The 19,803-nt window shown below is 37.6% G+C and overlaps 1 protein-coding gene across 4 annotated transcripts in view; it reads left to right on the forward strand.

Annotated features, from left to right (window-relative positions):
* ATXN3 (ataxin 3) overlaps positions 1-12,788 on the forward strand; it is a 32,469-nt gene extending 19,681 nt beyond the window's left edge. For 3 of the 4 annotated variants that reach the window (XM_004681608.2, XM_012724479.1, XM_004681619.2), the window contains exons 9-11: positions 2,074-2,170; positions 7,420-7,547; positions 10,807-12,788. In XM_004681608.2, coding sequence (XP_004681665.1) covers positions 2,074-2,170; positions 7,420-7,547; positions 10,807-10,898 — 317 coding nt within the window. In that variant the 3' untranslated portion in view covers positions 10,899-12,788. Of the gene's footprint in view, positions 1-2,073; positions 2,171-7,419; positions 7,548-10,806 lie in introns of those variants that run through there. The other variant, XR_001145412.1, reaches the window with a different exon arrangement.
* Positions 12,789-19,803: the final 7,015 nt, after the last annotated feature.

Consider the following 19,803-nt stretch of genomic DNA (forward strand, 5'->3'; position numbering starts at 1 on the left):
TTGTGGTTTTAATTTGCATCTCCCTTATTACGAGTGATGTTGAACATTTTTTCATATGCTTGTTGGCCATCTGCATTTCCTCTTTGGAGCTGTGTCTTTTTAGTTCTTCAGCAGCAGAATATTTTTAAGAAGAAAACTTTAACTATTGAGATAACATTGGTTTACTGTATATGATTTAGGAGACTAGGTTTACACCACCTCAGGTATATATGAGCACAGCACACCACACCCACCACCAGAGACCACTGGACTCCCGCCCCTCTTTGACTCTCCCCCTTTCCGCAGAAGCCTCAGTTTTGCAGTCAAATTTCTAGGCTTTGTTTTGGTTTCATTTTGTCAGTTCCTATGTTTCTTTTCTCTGTATTTCACGTGAGTGTAATCATCTGGTATTTGTCTTTCTCCTTCTGAATTATTGAACTTACCATAATCCCCTCCAGTTCTATCAATGTTATCATCAATGGCAAGATTTCATCTTTTTTAGAGCTGACTAGTACTCCATCATGTATATGTACTACATCTTGATCCATTCATCTATCTTTGGGCACCTAAGCTGTTTCTATAACTTGGTTATTGTAAAGGTGTTGAGGTGAACATAGGCATGCATGTGTCCCTTTGAATTAATGTTTTTCCATTCTTTGGCTAAATACCAAGGAGTGAAATTGCTGGATCATATGGTACATCTATTTTTAGTATTTTATGAAATCTATTGTTTTCCATGGGTCTGATCAGTCTACATTTCTATCAACAGTATACAAAGTTTCCTTTATTTTTCCATATTCTCACCAGTTTTTATTGTTTCTGTTTCTATTTTGTCCATTTTGGGTTTTTGTTTTTGTTTTTTTGATATGGGCCATTCTCACAAATGTGAGGTGATATCTCATTGTGGTTTTGAATTGCATTTCCCTAATAATAAATGATGTGAACATTTTTTTTTATGTGCCTTTTGACTATATGTCTTCTTTGAAATGTCTATTATTCCACCCATGTTTTGATTTTTTTTTATATTTTTGTTGAGTTGTATGAATTCTTTGTAGATCTTGAATATTAGCCCTTTGCCAGATGTATTATGCACAAAAATTTTCTCCCATTTGGTAGATTATCTTTTCATTTCAATGATCCTTCATTTGCTGTGCAGAAACTTCCTAGTTTGACATAGTCCCATTTATTTTCCCATTAGAATTGAGTCCCCAGAAACATCAGTGAAGCCATGTTGTGGAGTGTTTGGCTTATGTTTTCTTCTATTTTGTGGGTTTTGGCTTTATATCTAAGTCTAATCTACTTGGAGTTATTTTCGTGTGTGCTATGAGAGAGAAGTGTAGTTTCATTTTTCTGCATGTGAGTCCAGTTTTCCCACTTTTCCTTTTGTGGAAAAGACTTTCCATTCTCCATTGCATACTTTTCACTCTCCATTGCATTGGCTTCTTTGATATGAGGATTAGCTACCCATATAAATGTGGGTTTATTTCTGGGATCTTGGTCTTTGTGTTTGTTTTTATTCCAATACAATGCCATTTTGGTTACTATAACCTTATGGTATAGTTTGGAGTCTAGAAATATGATACCTCTGTTTCTCTTCTTTTTTGTCAACATTGCTTTGTTGTAGTTTCCTTACAAATTTCAGTAATGGTTGCTCTACTTTAAGAATTTCATTGAAAATTGTTAGAGATCAGGCCCTTCCTAGTGGCACAACAAGTTATAGTGCAGCACTGTGAAGTAATCCACAGCCACTACAGCATGCGTTCAATTTCTGGCCACTCAGGGGCTGACACATGGCGTGGCAGACCTCTCCTGACCCGCCCACTCCTCCCTTCAGCAGTGTATTTCAGTCAGTCTGCCTGTTCTGCTCCCCATTCTGTCTCTGGTGAATCCTCTCACCCCTTACATCTCTGGCCTATACCCCAGTTCTTGTATGCAAATAAAGAAGTCTTCTAAAAAAAATTGTTAGGGATTACACTGAATTTATGTAGTTTTTTGGGTAAGATGGAGAAGAGAACTTTTTAAAAACCTGTTTTTAAGTGTAAATAGATTGAATATGTTTGTAAATAAAATGATTGTATTTTGTTCTGTTTTCAGGTAGTTCCAGAAATATATCTCAAGATACTGCACAGACTACAGGTACACATCTTACTTCAGAAGAGCTACGGAAGAGAAGAGAAGCCTACTTTGACAAGTAAAGTAGTTGGTACAATATTAAATTTGCATATGTAATGTTTGCTTTGGCTATTTTGTCTGTCTGTGAACATATTTCTTTGACGTAAAGTATTGATTTTATTTAGGGTGTTTTAATTACTGCTTGAGCCCTATGAACATTTGAACAGTATTTGTTTGTTTTTTAACAAATAGCATAAAAAAATCCTTGTAAAATTTCAGTTATCAAAAGCATCATGGTCAAGTCAAAAACCAGTGTATAATTGTCCTCTGCATGTGGTTCTTGGTTATCTGACTAACCCTGCAAAGTTCTCCTTCTCTCAGTAGGGAAAAAGCATTTTTGGTGGGGGTTCCTGCTTCCAGAGGTGGTGGTAATTGCTTTATTTTCACTTTAGGGGAGAGTACATTGCAGGGTTCTGGGATCAGGGACATGGGAGTAAACCATAAATCTGAAATACCAGGTCCCAAGACCTAACTGTATGCCTGATGTTACAAGTACTCTCAATAGAATTTTCACCCTATAAAAATACCATCCTTTTCAGTAACAGTCAAACTCCATCTTAAAAGATTTTATATAGACCCTCTGATTCTACGTCAGAAAAAAAGGACCAGTGGCTGAACCTGGCCTGTTCTTTACTATTGTTTATTATATCATCAGTTTTGAGGTGCACACTTTTCACATTTCAAAGCCTCTGAAATTGAGCAGCATCTGACAATCATAATTGACAATAGTGGTATCTAAAATATTGGCGCAGTTTACATTTGATGATGTAATGAAGATAATATTTACCTTGTTTTCTGTTTTTTTTAAAGTCACAACTCAGAAGTGTATGATGGAAAGTTCTGATCAACTGACATCCTCTTAATGTGAGATATTTCTAGTCTTTATTCAGTGATAGATTAATGGATTTAATTATACATAAAATTTCAAAATAGTACTTGTTTTAGTGCTTTTCACTTCCATTTAAATTTTAATTTTTTACATTGCAATAGATTTCAAATTTATGTAAAAGTAGAGAAATCAGCATTATGAAGGCATATATATCTGTTGCCCAGATCTAACAATTATCAGCACCTGGCTAGGGTTTTTTTTTCTGCCCCCATCTCCATGCCTTTCTACTCTACCACCCCCAGTAATAACAATTAAATCATCATATCTTTCATTTGTAATAATTTCAGTCTGTGCCTCTAAAATATGCAGGTTTTTTTAAAAAACAGCCAAATGATATTGTCACACAGTACAGGTAGTTATTATTGCTTGGTCATATTAATGATAATTGTTTTATCAATTAGTATTTATAAACTAAAAACTAATGTTCTAAGAATTTTAAGAAGTATCAAAATTGAAAGAAAACCTAAATTTCCATGGCTTTATAATTGTTAGTGTTTGTCATGTTCTCGGTTAGGTGCAGTTACAAATACCTGTTTCCCTTGATAGTAAATACTCTGCAGCAGGCCACATGGTACGTCATAAAGTGAATGTATGCTTATTACTTACGTATGAACCTTTTGATTTGTACCATTATGAATTAATTACTCAGCAAACTGTCCTTGGACTAGTTTTATGCTTCAGATCATCATTCCTTTTAATTATTCTGAAGATGTCAGATTATGGGGTTAAAAGACTTGAGCATTTTTAAGACCTTAGTACAGAGTTTTAAATTGCTTTCCAGAACAGCTCCCAAGTGGTATTTATACCATGTTTTTTTCAGACTTTGATTTTTACCAGAATAAATTGTTCAGACACATGTGCCTTATAGAGAAATTGCAAAATTTGTAAGTACACTTAAGAAAAGGAAAACATTTAAAGTATAAAAACAAATCCCTTTCTATTTAAAAATATATCTTGTAATGTTTTTTGATTAAAAATGTGGAAATTCCAGTAGATTGAGACAAAGGATAATGTAGTAACCTTTCATAACAAATAACTTAGAATACATACAGTACCAACAGTAAATAATGAGATTTCAGTCAATCTTGAACCTTTTAAAAATATTTGAGCTGGGCCTCTCTGGTGGTACAGGGGTGAAAGTCTCAGTGCAATCAAAGTACTGCTAGCCACTGTGGCATGAGTTCAGTTCCCAGCTAGGGAGCTGGCCCACATTGTGCAGCAGACCTCTCCTATCTCACCTGCTGCTCCCCTTAGCAATGTATTTCAATCTGCCTGTTTAGCTCCCACTCTTTCTCTGGTGATCCTGTCCCCCTACTCCTCTGGGTTTTACCCTAGTTCTTATGTGTATAAATAAATAAAAATAAATCTTAAATTCACAAATTAAAATTTGAGCATTGATTGGTATGACTCCTTCCTAACTGAAAATAGTTGCCTGGGGAGGGAGATACATAGTGGTAGTTTTCAGTTGCTGCTTTTTAGCCTCTGTCTCCTGGTTTGACCTTGAAAACATTGGTGAAACTTGAGAATTACAGAGAATATTTTATAGATTTTTTTATAGATTTTTTTATAAATGTTAAGACGCCTTAAGAGAAAACTTTAGTATTTCTTTTTAACATTGATTAACAATGGTTCTTGTAGGACTCAGAGTAAAGAGAAACTAATGCTTGTCTTTTACTAAAATTCCTTATTATGAGGCCTGACTGAGTCCTTGTCTCTCTGGTTTCCATCTTTGGAAACTCACCTTTAAGGTTATCAAGCTAACTCTTCCTTCTACTTTATCCATATTGACCCTGGTGCTAATTTGTTGTGTATTCAAATTTTTAGTTTTTCCCCATGTATTTTAAGCTTCATACTTAATGTAATAACCACTGTGTGCACAGTATGGATGCATCGATTATACATAATAGGACTTCTCTAGTGTAAAAGATACTCTCAGAAATCTAATTATTGGAAATTAATCATTTACAGTAATTAAATGTTAGTTTCAAAGTCATATTTCTCCAGGAGTTACCAGCAAATCCATTTTATCACTAATAAACCCCAAGCAAAACACCTGCTTACCTCCGTGTTAGGGCCAATAAAAGCTAGACTGTGTAACTACTGTGTCACCGTAAAATAGTGCACAGATACACGTTAGCAGTATTCTTGCCGTCTCCAGGTGTAGCTTTAAAATGATGCAAATTCTTTCTGTCTCTAAAGTGTATTCCCCAACAAGGAGGGAAACAGATGCTGTTTTCATAATCATAGATTGTATAATTTTTGTTTGTTTTGATTGCCTGATACTTAGACCACTGCTTCAGTGCCATGGCATAGTTTATCAGTTCAGTTTTAAGAAACAGTAACTGCTAGAGATAATTTAGAAAACACCTGACATAGAAATTAAAACCCTGTACAGTACTAGGCAGAACTGAAGGTGCATTCTAGGCCGCCCTCCTGATTAAGGAGGGCGCCTGCCTGATTAAGATGATGGGGAACCTGGGTGTGGAGTTTAAGGGTGACCTGAGATAGCCGTGCTCCTACGTTGAGGGAGCTGCCCATAGTTGTCTAGACATGGAGTCATGAAGTCTGGCCCCCACTACAGAAGCAAAATTCTGGGGCTGGGCCAGCAGAAAGGAACGAAAGCAGCAGGCGGTACCTGTCTTTCATTCCTGCTTTTTACTTCTCATCTTAGTGCTTCATGTAATCAGAACCCTAGTTGGACACCATCTAAGACACGTGGTTTTTCATTTTCTGGCCTCTCTAATGCTGAAGACACATTAGAAAACAGTAAGAATGGATGCTGAGTACTGAACAGCTTCATATTACAGTGTTGTCTCATACAAAAGGTGTCAAAGCTGCTTCAAGATTGGCAGTAGATTGACTTGTAGCACTCCTTTGTATTATGACATACTTTCTTGAGGAGGGGAAGAGGGCAAGGAGAGAGATATCTGATGTGCCAGGAGTTTCTCATATCTCTGACCTGACTTTCTCAAGCCACATTCCAGAATTAGGGTTTGCTAGTCCATCATTCGCCACACACTGTATAATTACAAATCTGTGCAAATGTTACATGATGGCTCAGAGGCCTGTAGGGACAGGTTGTAATTTTCTGTTTGCATTTTTTTGTTGTTGTTCATATTAAAACCTAAGATCAAGAGGAAACCTTCGAAGGGAATGTGCTATTCTCTTAATAATATTGCTGCTGCTAAATTTCTTAAAAGTTCTTGTTCCTTTAAAAATCCTTATATGCATTTTTAAACTATCTTCTCAGATTGTCAGCTGTTCTGTTTTTTTTTTTAATTTTAAGCATATATGTATATAGATATATATAGAATAATTAGACTAAATGATAACAAAGTCCTAGAGTGCCTGTGCCCTTCATTCAGAATCCTCTGTTGCAGATATTTCTGAATCATTGAGAATCATTTGCAGATATGATTTCCCATTAGATCTTAATACTTCAGTGTCTAAATACAAGAAACACACTTACATATTTATGTCATAATCATGTTTTTTTTATGTGTATTTTTATGATACAGGGAGAACTGATTTCAGTATAATATATATGACTGACACTTTACAATGTGTGTGAAATAGTTCTCGTTTTTTTTTTTCATTTATCAAGTATTTAGGCACTGGGGGGAAGGATACAGTTTGCATTCTTGTTAATTTACACTCTCAGGAGGGAAACAAAGGGAAAAATTCAGGTAGTAACAGTGTACACAGCAAATGGAAATGAAGAGATAGTAAGACTGCAGAGTGGATAGTATGTCGGGGAAGGCCTCGATGAGGGCAGGTGCACTCACATCTGATTGACAGTTCTTTGGTAATTTGATATGGTGTGTTTCTCAAAGGTAATTACTTGCAGTGATTTCCAACAATATTAAGTATCAGTAAACCAACCAGTGTTACATAAAAGCAGCTGGTGGCACAAGGGGTTAAAGTGTAGTGCTCTTAAGCGATCCATAACCCCTGCAATATAAATTCCATCCCTGGCCAGGGAGGTGATCCACATGGTATGGCAGACTGACCCACCTACAGCTCCCCTCAGCAGTGTATTTCAGTAGATCTGCCTCTTCTGCTCTCATGAATCCTTTCACCCCTGGCCTGTACCCCAGTTCTTATATGCATAAATAAATAAATCTTAAAAAAAAAAAAGCTGCCAGAGGATCATTTGGTCAGTGGCTTATTTTGTGGTATCTGACAAACAAACTTGATATGTGGGTTTTCTGAGACCAACACTGATACATATCGCACTGATTGCTCTTTATTTTCCTTTTTGTGGTGTTCATGCCAGTGGAATCGCTTTGTTTGCCATGTGCATAGTTTTTCTCGTGGCTTACTTTAGGTTTTGGTTTTTTTTTTTTTTTTTAATGTACACTTACTTTTGAATGTTTCAGGCAGCAGCAGCAGCAACAACAGCAGCAGCAGCAGCAGCAGCAGCAACAGCAACAGGATCTTCCAGGACAGCTTTCATATCCTTGTGAAAGGCCAACCACAAGCTCAGGAGCCCTTGGCAGTGAACTCGGTACTCTTCTCTGACCACACTGCACATATATGGTTCTGTGCTATGTCTTGACATACAGGCACCATGTGATCTTCAACTATATAGGGTTTTTTCCTCTCTTAAACTGTACTGAAACTCTTGAATAAACTTGTAATCTAATTCCTCTGCAGTAAAGGGTAGGCAGTAAATTATTAACAGATGCTTCACTTTTAAGTAAAAATTGCAATATCACTGTAGTAACAAGACCTCCTCTTCCCATCCCAAAAAGGAGTGATTAGTGAGAGACAGTGGCTAGCCAGAGCACATCTCCCTTTGTCTGGCAGCAGCAAGGCAGCACCCCGTTAACCCTACCATTGCTGTCATAGAACTGCTAAAAGAGAAGATTTAACTAAGGTTTAGTGTTATAATTCCCAGAGTGTTCAGGATTCAGTTGAAAAACACATAATAGCAAAAGACAGGAAAATTTCAACTTGAATCCCATTACGGAGATGACAGATAGAATTATTTGACGAGGAGTTTTGAAATAGCCATCTTCAAAAGGCTACAATGAACATTTCTGAGCACAATTGAAACACAGGAAAAATAGAAAACTTTAGGAAAGAAGCTATAAAGAACTAAATAGAAGTTTTAACACTGAAAAATAACAACTGAAATTTTAAAATTCAATGTGAATGGACCCAGCAGCTAAATGAAAGGAGAGAAGAAAGATTAGGTGAACTTGAAGACAGAAGAATAGAACTTAGTCATTCTGAGCAATAGAATTAGAAGACAAAATGAACAGGAACTTAAGAGAGCTATGGGACCATAATAAAAGATCTAACATTTATGTCAGGGGCATTCTAGAAGATGAGAAAGGATGGAAGCAGTAGATAACCTACAGATTTAAGAAACCCAAGTGAATCACATAAGGATAAGTCCAAAGAAATCCATAATCATAGTCTAACTTTTGAGAACTGAAGACAAACCTAGAAAAATCTTGACAACCGATTAAGAAACACTGTATTGAAACAGCCCTGCGCTATGCCACATGGACCCAGGGCTGTATCTGCAAAGGGCTATAAGACAAGTGCAGCTACTCTCCCGAAGTCAGGGACACTAAGCTCACGGATGTAAACAGCCAGATGTACAAACCTGCATTATTTCATGTCACATCTTACCCTGTTTCCTTTGATCCTTTTCCTGTGATATAAATGATGATAAAAGTTATTGACATTTTAAAAAGAAACCCCCATAGCATTTTTTATGATACCAAATTTCTTATCTGAAATTGGAAGTAGTGCATTGTAGGGGCCTCCCAGCTGGCCCAGTGAGTTAGGTCTCAGTACTGTGAAGCTATTGCAGCCACTGCAGCACAAATTAGATCCCTCCACCAGGGAGCTGACCCACATGGCACAGCAGACCTCTCCTGTCTCGTCCGCTGCTCCCCTCAGCAGTGTATTTCACTCAGTGCACCTATTCTGCTCTCCATTCTGTCTGGTGAATCCTCTCATTCCTCTGTACTTCTGGCCTACACGTACCCTGTTCTTATATGCATAAATAAATAAAAATAAATCTTTTTTAAAAGGTAGTACATGGCAACTGTTCAAAAAGAACTTAATCCAGAATTCTATTTTCAGTGAATACTTTTTCCAGAGTGAAGTGGAAAATTAATTCACCAACAGATTTACCCTGAAGAATTAGTAAAGGAAGGCCCCTAAACAGAAATGATAAAAGAAATCTTGGAAATTTAGGAAGGGAAAAAAGGAAAACAGTAAAAATATGGGTAAACACAATAGTCTTTCCTCTCTGAGTTTCTTAAATTTACTAATTGAAGCAAGAATTAGAACGTGGATTTGGTTTTTAGTATACACACACAAACACACATGAAATATTTAAGCAAATTTTATTGGAAATAGGAGAGAGAAAAGTGAGTTAAGGGTTCCACCCTCACTTTAATTGGTCCAGCCACTGTGGTAAATAATTTGGCCGTTTTGTTAAAAGCCGAATGTGGGCCCTTCCTGCTGGTGCAGTGGGCTAAAGAGCAGCAGTAGGAAGCTGTCCGCAGCCACTGCAGCAAGTCCTGAGTTTGCAGCCTGGCCAGGGACTGACCCACATGGCACAGCAGACCTCTCCTGTCTCCCCGCTGCTCCCCTCAGCAGTGTTTCAGTAGATCTACCATTCTGCTTTGCACTCTGTCTCTGGTGTACTTCTCACTCTCTGCACCTCTAGCCTATACCCCAGTTCTTGTATGCATAAATAAATAAATCTTTAAAAAGAAATGTGCATTGATTGGAAGACACAGCATTTATCCAGAGAAGTGAAAATTTTGTCAGTGCTAATACCTTATTTGTTACAATCAAAAACTAGAAACAACTTAAATACCCTGCAGAAATTAGATAAACAATCTGTAGAGCATGTATAACATAGATGACTACTAGGGATTCAGAAGGAGCCAACTATTGATGCATGAGTGAATCTCAAGAGTTATACTGAGTCCAAAAAAAGCAGTCTCCAAAGATTTCTGCATGAATCTTATTTGTGTAACATTTTTTAAAAGACAGATGTATAGTGATGGAGAACATTAGTGATTACCTACAGTTAGAAAAAATGGGAGAAAAGAAGTTGGTGTGAATATAAAGGAGTTACAGGGGTGATTTCAGATATTCATTCTGTTTTGTGCTGGTAGTGTTTCAACAAATCTGTACATACATTAACATTCCACATATAAGTGTGTGATTGAGTTTTAGTTCTTTTTAACTACTGGGTGCGAGTGAGTGGCAGTGTACATAGGACCTCTCTGAACTATCTTTACAACGCTCTGTGAATAATTATTTCAAAACAATCTTTTTAAGTAACATGGTTGACATATACAACTAAGTCAAGTCTTCACTCCAGTGTGTTGATTTGCAATACTAAATAAATCCATTATGCTACGTGAAAGAAGCCATATTCAGAAGATTCCATACATGTTGTAGTCATACATGATTCTATTTATGTTAGCATGCAGGAAAAGGCAAAACCATAGGGCAGAGCATACCAGTGTTGCCTCTTTGGGGACTAACCACCAAGGGGCAGCAGTGGAGCATATTTTTGGGTAATGAAATGGTCTGTATCTGATAGGTGGTGGCTGTACAGCTCTGTATTTGTCAAAGCTTCTATAAGCACCCTCTTACATAAAAGTGAATTCTAAAAGGAAACTTTTACTAGTCAAATAAAAATACATTTTCTAGGAGCTTACCTTTGCAGACTTGGAAAAATTTCCAGAAATTCTAAGAATAGTATCTCTTTTCTTTCCCAACAGGTGATATGAGTGAAGAAGACATGCTTCAAGCAGCTGTGACCATGTCTTTAGAAACCGTTAGAAACAATTTCAAAACAGAAGGGAAAAAATAATTCCCTTTATATATCATTTAGATATTCGTACTTTCCAGCAGTATCCTGTGTGATTGCAGCATAGGGTCCATTTTGGTAATGTGTCAGAGAACACAGTTCAACAGAGGAAAAAGGCCTTTAGATGGTTTGCAAACAAAAACATGTGAATGGAAAACTACGTCATTTGTAGGACTGAAAAATGCTCCTCCAAGTCCTAGCCAAAGAGGCATCCAGCAATTAAAGAAATTTAAAATAGTTTTCTAAATGTCCCTTTTTCTTTGAGTGTGCAATATCTGACATGTCTAAAGTTTGGGCATTTTCCTGGATCTTTGCAGACCAACTAATGCGCTCTTGCCACCAAACTGTTCTCTCCCACCCTTCTGTGTAGGTAACTGGCCTCACGTGGGTCACCCACTAGTTGTTTTTTATTTCTCGTTAACCAGATTAACTTTATAGGGCAGTGTCTCTTGCCTTTGTTGAAAATAGTCACGGTTCCTGAAGGGGAGGATACGCTCTTCTCCCTCCCACCTATGTTCTGACTTTGGGTGTTTTCTCATGTTACTTTCTCTGACCAGTTTTCTGCTACTTGTTTTTCTTGTTATTTTCCTACAACTCTTTTGAAGTTGATAATTTTCCTTGAGTTTTACTTTTTAAAATCTACGATGGGATCATTATTTCCTCATTTTGGTGCATTCCTAAACTCTGAAATCAGCTCCGCACAAGTATTGAGAATAAACAAGCCTTTCTTTTTTAACATGTGAGCATTGTCCTTTCCCAGGAGTTCTGTGACTGTCTTTTCAATTCTGTCAGAACTTCCCAGCTTTGTTGTAACTCTCCTTGCTGCACCTTGCTGTTTCTTCTCCATTTGAGAAGAGTAGGAGAAGCATGGCATGCAGGTGGACGGCCTTCTGTTGTAAGACCTGATGTGTAACGCCCATCACAAATGTGCCATGGGTGAAATTTGGCCTTCATCTTAGTAGTATTTCACTGTAATTTTTCTCTTGTGACTGGAGTTATCTGTTCTGTTTACAGTTGAGGCATGGAGCGTAGGTGTCTGCTTCTGCTGCATATTCTTCATTGGAGTACAACTTGCCAGAGATGATGATCTAGAATATGAGAAGTTACTAATGAAAATATATTTAAATTTATATTGTGATTTTGACACTTGCATCATGTTTAAATAGTGTAAGAGTTATAGAAGTCACACAGTACTTAATGGGTCTGTAAATAAGAAAGGCTTTAGTTTTGATAAACATTCTTTAATTCAGATGCACAGAGGGTTTCTTACTGGGTCAGTGGAGTGAAATGGTTTTGGTGAATATTAACCACGTCTCTCTGAAATGGGTGTTTTAGATTCTGTTATCTACTCCTCATCCCACATTCTCCATCCCCTTTTGAAGCCCTTTTGAATGTTGAATTGTTCATAAGCTAAAATTTAAGGAGAAATTTCTGCCAACAACTTAGAAAGTTAAAGTATAGTATGTTGCCAAGCTGGCTGCACACATTTTATCAGGGAACTTTTTTGACTATAGGATTTAGGATTTACTGTTAACTGAAAAATATAAATTTTTTCTTTAATTTGTGATTATGAAATAGATTATTCTTGAATAGAAACATATTTTAGTCATTATTTTGTGCCAAATTTTTCTGGTTTCTTTTACATCAAACTAGACAGTTTTATTTTAAAATCTGAAGTTTTCTTTTGGAAATTGAGAATGTTTGAGAAGAATTATACAGCTTCAGTACTACTCTCTCAAGGTTTATAAACCAAAATAGTAAGATGGACATTTCTGTGTTATCCTCAGTATGCTAGTCATTATCCACCGGTAATCTGGCCTTTGCCTTTCCCCATTCAAAAATCGCATTAGATTTTCATATATGTGAATTGATGAGCTAACATCAATATAAAAATGAGAAAACAAATATGCACTTGAAAGATTGAAGCTCAGACTATATAAAGTTCTTCTATTACGCACCCTGGCAAAGCACTTGGGGAAATGTGGCCTGTTGACCTTTATATGTTAGGTTTTTCTTTTTTTTTTTTTTTTAGTAGAGCTGAACACACTGGATATATATGAATGTGTTTATTTAGTTTATTGTGAAATTGTTATATATGGCAGGCAGATCCATAATCACTAGTTAACTGCTGTGTTGTTTGGATTGGCAAAATTTTAATTGAACAAATATTTAGATTTCATTTCTTAACTGATTGGCCAGTATGAAAAGATGTCAATATTTATAACCATAGTATCAGAAAATTTAAAAGTTATTGCAAACTTGTCCATTTGTTATGAACTGCTATTTGTTGTAAGTCACCTTCCAGAAAGTTAGGAATGAGAAATTCCTATCTGTCCTGCTAAGAACTTTATTTATGTAAAGATTTCCATTCTTTTAAAACTAATTGGGAACTCCTTAATGTTTAATATTTAAAGTTATATCATTTTTTTAATGTATAACTTGTATGGACAGGATAAAACCCAAGCAGTGGCAAGTGGCATTGCTAGTGTTACAAGTAAAGTTTAAACAATCTTTATGAAGACCACTTCCATATTTTCAGGTGTTACAAACTTACTAATAGTACTGTAGTTATTTGTGTTCTAAATTCAGAGTCGTTAACCTGTGATCTAAAATAATCAGTACACTTTATATTAGCATACAAATATTTCAGTAACATTCACTGGTTGAAAACTATTTGCTCTCAAGAGTTGGGCCAAAAAATTTACAATTTACAGAATATTTAAAGAGGTGCTTTTTATCTTTAAAATTTATTTTCTTAAGATTTTATTCATGCCAAAGTTAATAAGGAAAAAACTTCAATACTAGTTGAGAATAATTAGAAGCAAAACTGCCAATAGTCTATTTCATTTAACATTAATTTGAATAAAATAAATTTTATTCCAATCAAAATCTTAAGTCACATTTTCAGTGTGTGCATGTTTGGGTTTTCAGAAAAGTTGTGATGTATTTTTTCTATGTTTTCCAAGCAAAAATGTGTCATGACTTTTCTGATAACCCGATATTTTTTAAATGTTAGTGCCAAGATTGATTGAATGTCTTAAAACTGGTCCTTGGACCTAAGCAATTTCAAAAAAGATTCAGTGCATAAGCAACCTACAATGATAATTGAAATATCTTTAAAATATTGATGTTTTAAATTCTTAAAAAGGGTCAGTAATTTTGATGATTCCTCATGAAAAGCTCTGTAACTGAGTCTCAGGCTGCTGCTGGGTGGAGGGGCTGTACGTGTGGTCTTCACAAAAGCCAGATGTGAGCAACCAACCCTTTCAGCATTGTAAATATATTTTTTTTATATTTTCAAAACAAAAACTTTCTTCATTCCTGGTTCCTTCATAACCAGCATCTTTTGCTTAAAAAAATAATTGGCTTTTATTAAAGTCTTACAACAAAAACATTTTTGTTCTCTTCTGCTTTCATCAGTGAGAAAATCGACATTGTTAATTCTTGAAATTTGATTTATTCTTAATTTGCAGAAAATGTTAGCTTTTTTTTAATGGTTGGCATTTTCAAAATTAGTGCTAGTGACATCACTTCTAAATTAACAGTATTTGGTATTTTAATAGCAAAATAATTTTAATAAATTTTAAGACTTCATAGCAAGGAGTGGGAAGCACTCGTAAAATATTGGTGGAAATTCCTGATAGAGTGGACTCTTGCATAGTTATGAAAAAAATGTTTCCAGGATTTTTTTTTTTTAACAAGGAAGACATTTGAAAGTGATTAATATTTACCACACTGGACTATGACTAACATTTGAAACATTGCTGTTCTGTATAAGTAAACTTTTGAAGTTAAAGTACAAAAAAACCCCTGAAATCAAAAGCATTGTATTTTGGCCATGAACATGTGCACTGTTGTAGTGCGATTTGCTCAGGACCCAACCTACAGCCCTGCTGTGTGCATTTCTCCAGAGTTCTCTTGCCATGTTGACACACACGGGTCTCCCTGTCTGGTCCTTAGGAAAGCCGGGCTTCCAAAGCACTGTTGAACACTGAGGGTTCTATTGTGAATGTGGATGTTCGATAAGTTGTATTTTAAATATCAAAGATTATTAAATAAAATGTTTGCTTTTTTATTTCTGACGTGGTTATTGTGACTTCATAGCCGCCTTATTTAGAGTGTGGTTGTAAGAACAGTAGCACTGACTGCCACCACCTGAGGTTTTCAGAAATGCCTACTCTTAACCAAATCCCTTGTTAACAATGTGCCCCCAATGATTCATCTGTAGAGGCAGGGCAGTCCTCCCACACTGCTCTGGCTAAGTGCTGCCACGGGGCTGGTTGCTGCTGGATCCCCTAATTTTCTTTTTTAAGATTTATGTATGCATGCAAGGGCTGGGGTGCAGGCCAGAGGGGTGGATTTAGGGGGAGAGCATTGAGAGGATTCACCAGAGGCAGAATCAGTGCATCTACTGAAACACACTGCTGCTGGGAGCAGTGAGGAGACAGGAGAGGTCTGCTGTGCCACGTATGTTACCACCACCACCCACCCCACCCCACCCCCATCCCCTCGGGATTGAACTCATGCAGTGGCTGCTGATAGCTTCATAGTTGGAACTTAACCTCTTGTGCCACCAGAGAGCCATCCCCCCACCCCCATCTTTCCTAAGAGAATTCCACCAAGTGGAGAGCCAGGTGAAGTACAACAGGAACAATTTTTTGAGGAGTGTTTTCCTCATACATTACCAGACTCCAGCTCCCTACTGAGACATTGTCTTCCTGCTAAATCTGCATCTTTTTCATCACTACCACCAGACAACTATAGTTCCATTTTGAAAGTTTAGCATTATATTTTGGTGGTTAATCCACCAACTGCAGTGATTAAGAACTATTTTCTATGTATAGCCTACTTGTCTTTTCACTCCTAGTCTAGGACGTCATCCCGTACAAAAAGCATTGCAGTGACAGTTGTTTACTTGGTATTCAGTCTATTTACTTTTATGTAGCTTATTTTATAACATCATACATGTTTCTGGTGTGTAGAATACTGTGTATGACTACATTACACCTGTCACCAAAAGTTTTGTCCACTACACAATTGACCCTTATACCCACTCTGTTGTTGAATCCAGACTTCCCAAAGCTGTTTAGCCCATTCACTCCAGTCACCTTTAAGGCAACCTTCATGATAGTTAATGTTACAGAAAATATGTGTATAAATATTGGAGAGAATGTCATTACTTGCCAATATTGTATGCCTAGTAACCCTAAAAAGTTAAAACTGAAAAGCTATTGGGACTAAATTAAGCAGGCCAATCAGATACACTAAACAAAAACAGATTCTTTGCATATCATCATAACCTGTCAAAAAATGGGATGGAAAAATATTAAGCCCAACGTCTAATCCATGGAGCACCAGAGGGTCCTAAATTCCACGCTGAGGAGAAAGGAATGGCCCTTGTCTCTGAGTTACACATTGGTAAAGTGGGTTGCAAGGGTTCTGCTTATCAGAGAACTGCTGAGTCTCAGGAAATAGTGGTCAGTTTCTGGTGCTTTCCAGTCTAAATGGTGCAAGCTCAGTGCCAGACTTTGGGAGGGAGCAAATCTGTGTCATCTACTGCTTGCATGCCTACTCCAGAAAAGGTACATTTTCTCCAGAAGCAGTGTTTCTGTTCTGTACAGGGACAGCTATGTCTCCAATATTAAAAACATGTTTACCTTCTCAGGCCTAAAGTAGATTTGGCTTCAATGAACTATCATTTCAAACATCCTGGAGGTTCTGGTTAAATCTAGAGAGAGGCTTACTGTATAACTCCACTCCTGAGTTAGAGCACTCAAGTCCATGGAGACAGACAGTAGAATAGACTTGCCAGGGGCTGGATAGAGGGAGGGTTTGAGACTTATTTAATGGTATGGAATTGTGGTTTGGGGTGTTGACACATTCAAGAGATGGGCAGTGTTGCATCATAATGCCATTGAACTGAATACTTAAGAAATGACGAAGGGCTTCCCTCAAGGCTCAGGCTCTCAGTCTTGTGCTATCTAGTGATCCCCAGCTACTGCTGCAGGAGTTTGATCTCCTGCCAGTGAGATGACTGTTCTGCTCCCCACTGTCTCTGATGAATCCTCTCACCACCCCCTGCACTTCTGGCCTATACCTCACTCCATTCTTATATACATAAATAAAAATAAAATTAAAAAAAAATGACAAAAGTAAAATTGATGCTATGTATGTACACATCACAGAGAATTACTATATCTGCTTCCATCTAAAACCATCTAACATTTCACCTGGGCTCTGTGGTTGCCTTTAAGGGGCTCAAACCTGAAGCAATGGTCTGCATTCCTTGCAAGGAATTCCTTGCATCCTGTCACTCCAGTTCTGCTCTGAGTCTGCAAAAAATTTCCTGGAGCTGTACATCTACCCTTTGGTTTCCCCATTTGTTAGTCAGATATGGCCTGGAAAAGCTCTATTAAGAATTCAGTTATACAAAGGCGAAGAGACTACATGGGTGACACATGCTGTGCAACTTCTATTGACCGACAAATTCCAGAGAGAAGAGATGCTCTGAAAAATCATAATTTCCATTGCTAACTTATGCTACAACCTCCCCTTTTTTTTATATAATCACAATATCAAAATATTCTGAGCAACCATCAGTTTACAATTGGACTGCCTTAGCCTCATAAGATGGCTGCCTGGCCCAGGCAAGCTGCCCCAGGGTGGGAAATTCTTCTGTCTCCTGAGACAAAAGGCAAGTCCCAGGAGAGATGACTCCCAGGGAATAAAAACTCCTGGGAAGCTTCCTTGTTTTTTTTTTTTTTTTAAATGAAAAGCAAATCTCTGCTAAGACTCTCAGGGCATAAGGGCTCATGGACAATATTTTAACCTTGTTTAAACAGGTGTTGCTTAATACATGACTGTATAACTTTTTCTTAATTTACTGCTTTTTAAAATAATCACTAACTACTCTCTGCTAGCCTTAAATCACCCTTTTCTTAAACAAACACTAACTACTCTCTGCTAGTCTTAAATTAGCCATTAGCTTTTCTTTAGACAATCACTAATGACTGCTAACACAATTTATTACTTCCCTAAGACCCCAAATAATCTTTTGGTAATAGCTCATCCTTTCCTAGATCCCTCTTCCCTTGAGTTATAGGTAAACATCTGTATACATGACAATTATCACAAATATGTGTAACTTAGTATACCATAAAACGTTAGAAAAAAATGCATTGTTCCCCTTGTCCTTGAGAATGTTTATGACAATTTATGGCATCTCTCATTAACTTACCCTATACATTATTGTAATTAACTACTTGCTACACAGTATAAATAAAGACCTGCTGAGAGAATGAGCAGGAATACTAGTACCCAACTCCGATTCCTGTGTCTTCCTCACGCCCATTCCCCTCTCCCCTTCTTGGAATATCGGCTCACTTCACTGACGCCTTCCCACCTTAGGGCCCTACCTGTCTCACCTCCTGAAAGCTAGATCCTTGGGGCCAGTCCCAAACCCATGGGTGCTGACATAAATGGATCACCAACAGAAGGACCAACAGAAATCTCTGATTAAAAAAAAAAAAGAGTAGGGCCCTCCCTGATGGCACAGCAGGTTGGAGCGCTGCACTGTGAAGCTAAGCCAAGCTGTGGCCACTTCTGTGAGTTCGATCCCCGCCCCAGAAGTGACCCACATGATGCAGCAGACCTCTCCTGTCTTGTCCGCTGCTCCCCTCCGCAGTGTACTTTGTCAGTCTGCCTGTTCTGTTCCCCACTTTATTTCTGTTGAATCCTCTTACTGCCCCTGCACCTTTGGACTGCACCCCATTTCTATATGCTTTCATAAATAAATCTTAAAAAAAAAAAAAGAGTAAAGGGATTTTCCCCAAAGGATCTCACTGTTAAAAATAGACCCGGTAATATGAAGCACCTTCTTTATAATTGTCTCTAACCTTTCTCTGAGACCAGAATTAGGGATAAATTAGGTAACTATCTGATACTGATCAGGAAATACATGGTATTTACACTTAAGATGTATTTAGTTGTATTTAATGACCTCATTCCTCAGTTCCTTTTTCATTAAATTATCCTTTATTTCCATTATTGCAGTTATAATGATGTGAATAAAGAGAAGGTTGTGCCAGTAGTCACTATTGCTAAGATCCTTGGCCCTTTAGCTTTTGTTCACATGATTCTGACTGCTGTTTGCCCTAATTTCTTTGGACTCTTCCAGTTTTAGCAGAGTGCAGTTTTACTGTGAAGCAGTGCAGTAAGTAATGGAAGGGACAATGCTAGAAACACAAAGATTACTGTCCAACAATGAAGTAACTTATCTATGAGAGTCATTATTTATTGCTCTGAAGGGAAATAGGGAAACTTCTTTCAAAAAGTGAAACATCTAGGACCCTCCCTGGTGGCGCAATGGGTTAGGACATAGAGCTGCAAGCTGGCTGCAGCTGCTTCACTGCAAATTTGATCCCCAGCCCCGGAGGTGACCCACATGGCGTGGCACATCTCTCCTGACCCGCCTGCTGCTCCCCACACCAGTGTACTTCATCAGTTGGCCTGTTCTGCTCCCCACTCTGTCTCTGGGGAATCCTCTCACCCCCTGCACCTCTGGCCTGTACCCCAGTTCTGTATGCATAAATAAATCTCTTTTTTTCGCATAAATAAATCTTAAAAAAAAAAAAAAAAGAAGTACTCCCAAGGAGGAAAGAAGAGGTATGCAGAAGAAAGAAACTGGGACAAAGAGGAAGGGATAGCATCTATTGGATACGGCAGGAAAGCAGCTTTCCAGGAAAGCAGCTTTCCCCCTGCCTGTGGTACGGAGGCAGTGCATTCACAGCTAAGAATTGTCCCAGCGTCAGCAAGGAGCTGCATCACTTGGAAACACCACTGAAGAAGGTAGCCTTGCAGCACTTGGGCACGTAGGTACTGTGGGCTGGGCAGCCTGAAGGCAGTCCAC

Source organism: Condylura cristata, unplaced genomic scaffold (assembly GCF_000260355.1).
Source record: "Condylura cristata isolate star-nosed mole 26May11 unplaced genomic scaffold, ConCri1.0 scaffold00013, whole genome shotgun sequence".
NCBI lineage: Eukaryota > Metazoa > Chordata > Mammalia > Eulipotyphla > Talpidae > Condylura > Condylura cristata.